This window comes from Crocodylus porosus, unplaced genomic scaffold (genome assembly GCF_001723895.1).
Source record: "Crocodylus porosus isolate Cpor-Errol unplaced genomic scaffold, CroPor_comp1, whole genome shotgun sequence".
Classification (NCBI taxonomy): Eukaryota; Metazoa; Chordata; order Crocodylia; family Crocodylidae; genus Crocodylus; species Crocodylus porosus.
This window is the reverse complement of record NW_017728943.1, coordinates 116,605,669-116,615,737: the sequence shown is the minus strand read 5'-3', so window position 1 is coordinate 116,615,737 and position 10,069 is coordinate 116,605,669. Positions and strand designations below refer to the sequence as shown.

The 10,069-nt window shown below is 41.5% G+C and overlaps 1 protein-coding gene across 4 annotated transcripts in view; it reads right to left on the bottom strand.

Moving 5' to 3' along the window:
- Positions 1 to 4,598: 4,598 nt before the first annotated feature.
- IPCEF1 (interaction protein for cytohesin exchange factors 1) overlaps positions 4,599 to 10,069 on the bottom strand; it is a 102,056-nt gene continuing 96,585 nt past the window's right edge. For all 4 annotated transcript variants that reach the window (XM_019550054.1, XM_019550055.1, XM_019550053.1 and 1 more), the window contains one exon: positions 4,599 to 9,614. In XM_019550054.1, the coding sequence (XP_019405599.1) occupies positions 9,414 to 9,614 (201 nt within the window). In that variant the 3' untranslated portion in view covers positions 4,599 to 9,413. The remainder of the gene's footprint in view (positions 9,615 to 10,069) is intronic.

Here is a 10,069-nt window from a genome sequence, read left to right as displayed (position 1 = left end):
CTGACTTCCTGCCCTTTGGGCAGGGGGCTGGACTCGATGATCTCCCGAGGTCCCTTCCAGCCCTGATGTCTATGAAAAATCTATGAAAACTATTAACTTTACTAATGGCTAGAGCACTCAGGGATACCTGCAGATACCTGGATTCTACTTTTGCTCTTATACCTGGCCTGAAGGATGCTGTTAGGTAAATTGCTTCAGTACTATTTACTTCAGTTTCTTCATTTCTAAAGTGAAGATAATAATGCCAACCATTTTCTAACACAATGCTTGAGATCTACTTATACAAAAAAGTAGTGTAAGTAGGTGTGGGCAACAGGGGCACCCACCCCAGGCACCAAGTTAGGAGGGACACCAGAATGTCCTCCCCACCTTCCCCAGAGTCCTCACCCTGGTAGTATACCCTTGCAGGAAACTCCAAACAACCCCCAGCACTGCTGCTGCTTTAATTAACAACCAGAGTAGATAGAGCACAAGGCTGCAGCAGCAATAGCTCAGCTGGGGCCTATTTAGAAGGTCCCAGCTTGGGTACGACAGCTGCACCCCCTGTTCTCAGTACCAGCACATCCCCCCTCCACCCACCCACCTTGCTCTCCTGCAGGTTTTGCCCTGGGTGACAACTCTGCTTGTTAAACCACTGTAAAAAGCCTACATCAGAACTTGGTATTATAATTATGCATGTAAGTAGCTTTATTTAGTCATTCCACTTTCTGTAAATAGTTACTCATCTGTTTAAGAATTTGAAAGATCAAGGACTTATTCAGTTTGCAGGCAAAGATCAGGGACTAATTCATGCTAGTATGTAAGAGAGACATTTTTCATGTCCTCATGTTTAGGTGACCGAAAGGGAGAAAGAAATGAAAACTTCAAAGAGCTACAATAATTCCTATAAGGCCCAAGGATGCAGCAAACAGCAGAACTCAGGTGTTTCTGAATGCCTTGATCAGGCAAATAATGTACTCTAATTACCTTGCGGGAAAAGTCTTCCCTGTACAGAGTTTCACCAAAAGGCCCATATCTACTTAATCTCCATACTCTGTCCAAAATAGGACATTAGTTGTGGATAAGCCTTGGTCTCACTGTTAGTCAAGTATTTTGCGATGAAATAGGTTTTCAGTGGAAAATGCTGATTTGTGGGAAAAAAAGTTTCTTTCATGGAAACACACTGGTTTTGATGACCTTTTGATGAATGACATGCAGGTTTCCATTGCCTGGTTACTGGCCAAATCAAAACTTGTTCTGTTTAGCCTTTTCCTTTCTTTCTTTTTTTCTTTTTCTTTTTGTGGGGTGGGGAGGGCTCATAGGTATGATTTAAAATGAAACAGTGTAGTTTTTCCCCAAATGAAACATTTCTGGAATGTCCTTTCCAGAAGAGATTTGTACAATTTTAGCCTGTGCTCCAAACTAAAATAATAAAAAAGCCCACTTTTGAAACATTGAAATTCTAAGTTCTGATTAACTTGACCCATATTACCCCTATACAAAGAAGCAATAATTTCATTTTAAGCATAGAACATTCTTTTTATAAGGTTGTCCGGTATATGGAAAGCATGAGTTCTAAATTCAATAGATTCAAGCAGACCAAATTTCAATATATTGCTCAGCATTCATGAATGTCATGCTCGTTATTTTACAATACACGCTGCTTGCAAATGTCCCACATAAAACAGGAAGTCCCACTTCGGTTTTAGTACTAGAAAAGAAGAAAAACCACCGGGTTTCCTGTTATAAGAACTTACCCTTTCTTAAAATGAAGCAAGCGCACACTGCCGTTGCAAATTGTCATTCTTGCTCCAAAAATTTCAGTACAACACAGGGTGATTCCTAATAAAGAAGTGCTTTACAGTGTATTACCCACCATTTCAAAACTTTTTAAAAACCAATAAGCTTGTAAACTAAACACATTACACACGCAACCACGTATGTGTAAACGTAACAAACTGCACTTAACTTGCGCTTTTTTAACTAGCTCATCTACACTGTACTCAGTGATTGTGCCAATGAAGAGTCATTCCAATATTCTACATAGCTTTAAATCAGCAGCCATTAAAAATGCACACATCACAACCAGGTATCATGTAGGTGTTTTCTTTCCCCTCAACATCCTGCAGAATTGAATGACCTCCACAGGATGATGTCATTCAACTCCAAACCAAACATAGTTTGGAAGTCCAGTATCTAAGAATCATTATGGAGAATCATGGAAAAAATATATACAGAATAGGGAATCCCTCCCTTCTTAGTGAATTACAGCGTTCATTTCTAGTGCTGATAGCTCACAAGATCTGAAACACTGAAACTGAGACATCCTTGATTTCCAGAAGAACTGACACATTGTAGAAATATTATAATTTATCTGCTCCAGTTTCCCACTTTTTCCAGCTCTGTAGAGCTGGACAAAAAGTACTAAGGCAGGTGTTTTTACCAATAACAATAATGATAAAAAGTATATTTATACAGACATTTCCAAATGTTTTCCTGAAAAATATATCAAACAGTATCCATGGGATAGAATAGCATGACATTTCTCTCTACTTCCTCTCTACTCAGTGCTAGTGAGACCCCAGCTGGAGTACTGTGTCCAGTTCTGGGCTCTGCACTTCAAAAAAGAATCTTGAAAGGGTCCAGAGAAGGGCCACAAGAATGATTAAGGGTCTGGAGGACAAACCTTATGCAGAAAGACTAAGGGATCTGGGACTGTTCAGCCCAGGGAAGAGAAGACTGAGTGGGGACTTAGTGACAATCTGTAAGTATGTAAAGGATGAAATATTGGGAGCTGGGAAAAAACTGTTCATTGAGGTGTCACAAGGGAGAACAAGGAGTGATGACCATAAACTGTTAGAGGATGGTTTCAGGTTGGATGCAAGGAAGAACTATTTATTGTAAGGGTGACCAGAATCTGGAATAGACTTCCCAAGGAGGTGATACTGTCCTGAACCTTGGAAAACTTCAAGAACAGACTGGATAGTAGGACTGTGTGAAGTTTCAGTCCCTGATTCAATTCAGCAGAGATTCAGCCCAGTTTCAGAATCTCTGAATTTGAATCAAATCAGAGGACCCTTTATAATCTCTCCAGATTGAATCAGAACCCTCCGAATTGATTCAGAGAGATTCAGTGATTTGGACATAAACACAGCTTTAAATGTTTTTTCTACGTACCTCTGGGTAGCAGTTGGCTCATGAATGCTGCGATGCTGGGACGCCTGGAGAGTCCCACAGAAGTGCAGGGGGCTCCCCAGCGCACTTGGCAGCAGACCCAGGAGTGGAGCAGAAGCACTTTCGGTCCACTTCCAGGTCCACCAGAGACTGCACTGGGGAGCCCCGCTGCCCCTCCCGGCTCAGCAACTGATGCCTCCTCAATCTGGGAAGGGCACCTGGGGTCACCCCGTGCTTGATCGCCAAGCCGGTCTACTTCCGGGTTCATCACTAAGCATGCGGGGGTTCCCCTGCATTCCTGTGGGACACTTCATCCACCCCAGCATTGCAACATTCACGAGCTGCGCCTAGTACCTTGAGGTATGTAGAAAAAACATTTAAAACTATGTCTATGTCCGAATCACTGATTCTCTGAATCAGCATTGAATCTTCAGATTCGGCTGAGTCAAATCAAGGACAGTGATCCAAATCAATGAATTGAAGCGCTGGCCCCAATTTGGGCCAATTCCAAATTGAATAGGGCCCATTTCGCACAACCCTACTGGACAGACACCTTGCTGGAATCATTTGAGCTCAGCAGTATTCCTGCCCAGAGCAGGGGAGGTTGGAGTCTTTCAAGCGCCCTTCCAGCCCTTAATTTCTATGATTCTATGAACATTTCGGTAGGTATTAATTTGCAGTGTTATGCATAATTCACTGGTAGATTTAGCACCAGTGCCATGCCATACTCATACCTTTGAACCTTTCTTGCAAACACCACTTACAGGAAAGGATACAGTGCTTTTTGGTGTCTCATACCAGCATGAGGCAGAAGGCAGGGTAGAGATGTACATTATAGACTAACTGAATCAAAGATCCATAAGCTTTTGTTTTTTGCTCATGAAAGGTTATGCATCTCTGACTCAGTTTTATTAGTCAATATGGAGTCTCTCTCTCTTCTGCCAGATTTGGAATTAACACAGCTAACTAACTTTTTATACTACTGTGATTAACAATTACATGCCCATTCATATAAGACTTGTCCCTTCCGTGTTTTGGGGTGAATTTACACTTTTAAGTTGCTTTCATTTTGGTTTACTTTAACTGTGATATTTTTGGACTAGGTGAAAGACCTACAGTCGCAGCTAACAATATTTCCCTTCAACTAAGTCATATTTTGATGTTATATTCACTTCACATTCTCCATATTTTGTATTTCCTTTGGGTCCAGATGACCTAGAAAGTATCTGAAGGGGTAGAAGATAAGCTACAAAAGCTGCACTCAAATGTACAGCAAATTTACTTTTTCAAAACAGAGGGGTTTTGCCCAAGATCAAACAGCTGCCTGAAAGTTATCTTGTGTCCAGAATTCCTTGTTCTAACAAGATGATGTGAGAGACACTCAAATAGTTGTCAATATAGTTGTCAAAATATCAAGAGTTAAAAAAACCCTCTTACCCGGTGCGCAGGGCAGCAGTGCAATATAGTTTATTCGCAAACAATTGCATTGGCTTTGTCAATCCATGAGCATTTATGCAGTGCTTTATAAAACAAAACCAATGTATAAAATACACAGCACAGGCTATTGTGTATGCACACATACACACTATTAGTAAAAGCATGTGCTCACTGGGCTAAACTGTGAGTTTATTTGTATAACATAAATCTAGGACTTCTCCTTGGAACTGGGTAAACTTTCTTTGCCATGTGTGAGGTTTTCCAGAAACACTGAATTCTTTTTAGCCAGACTCGTGGAGGCTCAGACCCAGACCCTACTCCCCATGTTTGGTGTCTGAGCATGATTCTATTCCATCCTACTCAAGACATGTAAAACATTAATGCACGAGGTGGTTGAGGCTACCTCCTCCCCACTGCTTTTTCTGATGTAGTACTAAGGCTAAGCTGAAGGTACAGTGCAAAAGCAGGCACATTCATAGTTTTTCCAGGACTCAAGAAGGGAATGGGATCACACAGACACCAGATAAATAGAACAAACTCTGGTCTTTATTCTTTTTCTTTCTCTCTCTTTGCTTCCCCTATTAATCATTGCCATGCAGTTCCAACCCCAAGCCAGTCTCAGTTTGCCATCTCCATAGCCCAATACTAACTTTAACTTTGCAGTCAAACCTACTCCCTGCTTTCAAACCTGAGGTAGTGATAGCATCCCAAGTCCAGCCTTGTTCCCTGGCTTCTGATCCCAACCTGACCATAGCCTTCCTCATTGTGTGTCTCATTTCCACTCTCTGCACTAATGTGTGCATTACAGAAGCCTTGCTTTAATGGAACTTACATAGTGAAAAACAGAGCTACCCTCTACTAAACTTTGGCAGATGACCACACTGCCCAAAGTACCGATGCACTGAGCTCAGAGCTTCCCCCCTGCCTAATTTCTCTCTGTCTCTCTCTGTTTCCTCTTCCCTCCTTCCCCTGCTGGCCCCTCAGTTAAGGTGACAGCATATGTCAATGTGACTGTTTTTGAGAAAAGTGAGGATGATGACCACTCCCTGATTGAATGTCATTGGGCCTACAACTGTGCCTCTTCAGTCTGTATCAACTGGGCCAAAAGTCACACATTACTGCCAAGCACCAGAGCCAACACTCAGCTCCCAGGCCTGCCTGGAGGCCCTATCTGATGTCACAATGGCTTCAAAGCTCTGGGCATTTTCCTAGGCCCTCCTGACTATCTAGCCAAGAACTGGGAAAGCCTTCTTGAGAAGGCTGAGGCACAACTACCTGTGGTGGCCCTGGCATCTGCCCAATCTCTCCTGCCATGACCAATCTTGATCATCAACAACCTGGAAGCTCCTACTCTGCGGCACAGGTACACCATCCTGGATCCACCAATGACCCTTCTTGAAAGAATTCACAAGGTCCTCCTGGACTACTTCTGTAATGGGCACCACTTGCTCCAGTGAACTGTCCTACCTACCCACCAGCAAGAGAAGCCAGGGTCTCATCAACCAGGTGATTAGGGTGGCTGCCTTTTGCCAGCAAGCCCTTCAGCAAGTGCTCTTTGCTTGGAAATGCCTCCCCTGGCAAGAGCTGACCTTTGCTTTCCTGCATTGGTGAGGGACATCAACCTTGATCAGGAACCATTCCTTTTGGATCCTGATCACCTTGGCTGGAGCACCCTGCCATGCTCATGCTTCTACCACAGCCTTGCCTGGGCCAGGTGGGCCTATCTCTGACTGAAACCTCAGGGTAGGTTTCTGCAATTTCCAAAGTCACTATAAGAGCCCCTGGTCCATAACTTGGCCTTCTAACAGGGGGCACCAAGTCTCACCTCCTGAAGCCTCATTGCTTCCTTCATCCAGTTGTACACCATCAAACATACCTGCCTCTTCCAGTCATCTCAGCCTTTCTGGCTCTCAGCCAAAGCTCTAGCTGACTGGCTGGGCTTTCTTTCTGTCCATTTTGCTTTGCACATCTCAGCTGGAGTGAAAGATGCCTTTCCCACAAATACACTTATTGCTCTAGAAGACCATCTCTGCACACAACAAGCCCTCACCAGTGACAGACCTGTCTCTTCCACTGTGGACTGCAGTGAGAATGATAGGCCCAGTACCCTGCTGTCCCTCCCTGTGCCTAACAAGAATAGTAGTGGAATTTAGCTTGAGATCCTGTCTGAGAAGGTACTGTACACATAGACAAAGTGCATCATGCCTGTGTCCTTGCCACTTACCCTGACATGACTTGGAGATGGCACCTAACAGCAGCAACACAAAAGCAAACCCACCCAGCCTGTTGCACCCTGTACAAGCTACCCATCACAAAGGTAACTGGACACCTCCAGTGGTAGCTGCTGCATGGAGCCCTGGCCACGGGCACTTTTGTCTTCCGCTTAGACCCAGTGGCACCAATGGCCTGCCCATTCTGTGAAAAGGAGGTGGAGGAGACTTTCTTCTACACCTTCCTGGACTGCCCCCAGCTACAGCCATTCTTCACTTCCCTCAGCACCCTCTTTGGCACTCTGGACTTGGACTTTTACAAGACTATGTACATCTCCTCTATCCAGTACCAAGAGCCAAGGGGTGTGCAATCTGCCTGGCCAATTTCATGCTAAACCAGGCCAAGACAGCAACTCTGAAAAGCCACAGAAACTGGCTTGGAGGAGCTGGCTCTAATGATGCACTCCAACTCTTCTGTTTCCGGGTCCAGACATGCATCACATTTGAATTTAGAAACTTCACCTTGCAAGAAAATGTGGACCAATTTGTGTTGTGCTGGGTTATTACCTCTGGAAAGTGAAAGACAGACAGCTGGTCCTACATGTGTAACCCCATGAAAGGCATGGAGGAGGGGTATCAATCTCTGCTCACATGGTATTTTTGTTGCTAATGACCTTTTCATGCATAGCCCCTCAGAGGGCCACATACCTTTGCACTTTCACCATTAGTTTTAATACCTACATAATAAAGATTTTTTAAAAATCAAAAGTCTCTCACTCACACATACACACACACTCCCCATTCATCCCCTACAGTTTGGTTTGAACACCCTACTCCCCATAAAGTTCTGATTCTGCTTTGATTTACAAGTACTAATTGCTAAGTAATGAAACACTTAATCTTTGATTCAGACTAGTGATGGAGCAGATCCTGTGTGTTTCCAGGAATTAGGTATGTACAATTATTTTCATAATCAAAATTCTGCTAAAGCACATGGTGGTTAAAATAAGTAAATCTAGCTGTTTCTATTTTTTGGTGTTTACACTGTATTCCATTTCAACCAGTAATATGTATGCAAGTATTCATAAGAATAGCTTTACACACTGGCTAACTGGAGTGCACATATGTACTATACTGTATACCAGTTCTTGGGTTCATGATTGGTTATTCTTAAAATTCAGTAGCTCTGTAAAATAACATATACAAACATGCAGATCAAAATATATTGCACATTGCCAAGTTGTGATTCAAAAGCATACCCTGTTCTGGGCACAGTTAGGTCAAAAATTATGACATTGGAGCAAAAATTTTAAAGTGCTATTTGTTTATATATCATGTAAGTATGCAGCCTGGAGTAATGATATTTTCTAGAAAAAATATTTTCCTAATATTGATTATACAGCAACATTTTTAGATAAATCTCATACCCAGATCAAAAGACAGAAGCAAGGAGGTCAAATTAATGCTAACAATGGAGCTTCCAATGTAACTCTGTCTTTGGAGTTATTATGTGCTCCATATATAGAAGAAGAAGATTTGACCATGAAATCTGTGCAAATATTTCACTTGAAATCAACAAATAAGCTATCTTATCTATAAAATGTAGTCCTATCTAGAGAGAGAAATCCAGAACATATAAATACATAAATACAATCATATATATATAGTATATGTCCATGTTCATATAAGCCATAAGGTGATACACATTTACAAAAATATAGCCCATTATGGTTTATATTTTCCATGCTGCATCAAATAATGATGTTTAATCATCTGCTTTGGGATCTAGATTCTTTGTTGGGTTTTTTTGACTGTGCATTTGAAACAAACTTGTACCTTACATATTCACTACTGCCTAAAACATACAACAGCATAGAACCCTCACCAAGTCTATACACCATTAAAAAGTTAAAACTTAAGACAACACAGGGTTTCTACACTGCTGAGCAGTTTATTTGCCAGTGAAACACATTAAAAGAACCTTTCCAGATAGCACAGGAAACAATTCTTGGCCTTGTCTGCCCACACAAAATATTTATGGTGTCAAGCAGAACATGGACTCTGTGCCTGAAGATGGTCTGAAATAGAAATAAGAAAACAGAAATCTCTGTTTAAAATTGAAATGCATTCAAAATGAGTGTAGGTAGAAGTGAAAGTACAACTTATTTGTAGTTATCATCTTGAAGAGCCAAGATGTAGTAATAGAGGAGTATATACAGTACTGTTCAGATTATTATAACTTAATAAAATTCTTTCATCAATAGATTAGGTGGGTACAATTACCCCAAGTATTTAATATCTACAATATGTACATTTTTCTGTGACTTCCAGGTATTCCAGGTTCAGTATGAGTCTTCTGAAAAGTTGGCTATTCTGGAATGTAACTCCATTTCTTCTCTGCTTCATGCAGCATTCTTCTCGGGTGTGCACCCCAGTAGGGTTTGTTTTGTTTTATTTAATACCTGGGAATGCTTTGAAGAATGAGTTGTTTTCTTTTCCAGAGAATGACATAAGCACTTGAAAAAACAAAACCTGAAAGTATAGCAAATTTAAAGTCTCACTAAATGAAGAGAGATGGGGAGAAATCTTGTCATGTGCTGCACGTGCAATTCCTCAGAGAGAGTTCCCAATGAAAGGTGGTGGGTTCATCTCTTCCTCTTTCCTAATCTCCTCTGGCAAATACAAGACTTCCTGCTGCTGATAGATATCTTGGACCAACATATTGTTTGTGTTCCTCCACTTTCTGTATTTCTCTGCTGTCAACTCAGGATCTTCCAGCAGCTGGTTAATCATGGCCAAGTCGTGTTCTTTACACTGGTAGAAAAACAAGTGGTTAAGAAACACAATTCCCATACAGTGTCAGATTAGTTTTACTTTATAAAATAATCGTGTGAACTTAACAAGTCTCTCCCCTCAGAGAGCTGACAAATTGCACATTGTGGCATTTCCGTTTTAAAACATAACTGGAGACTCTTCCGGGTGAAGTCATATTTGTATTTATAGGTACCAGAAATGCTCCAGATGCTACAGGACGTTTGCACAGAACCCAAGAGAAAAGTGTTTTGATGAACTGGGAAGTTTGCACATAATATCAATAACATTTGTCAGTTTTGCAAAAGAATAATAACAAAAGCAATTACTGTAATTCAAAACGTAATTCTGACATCTAAAGAATTTCCTTGCCACATTATAAATTCCTCTTCCGTAAGTCCTAGCTATATTAAATTTGGATGTAACTTACAGGTACATATTGTGTCTTTCTAGCCACT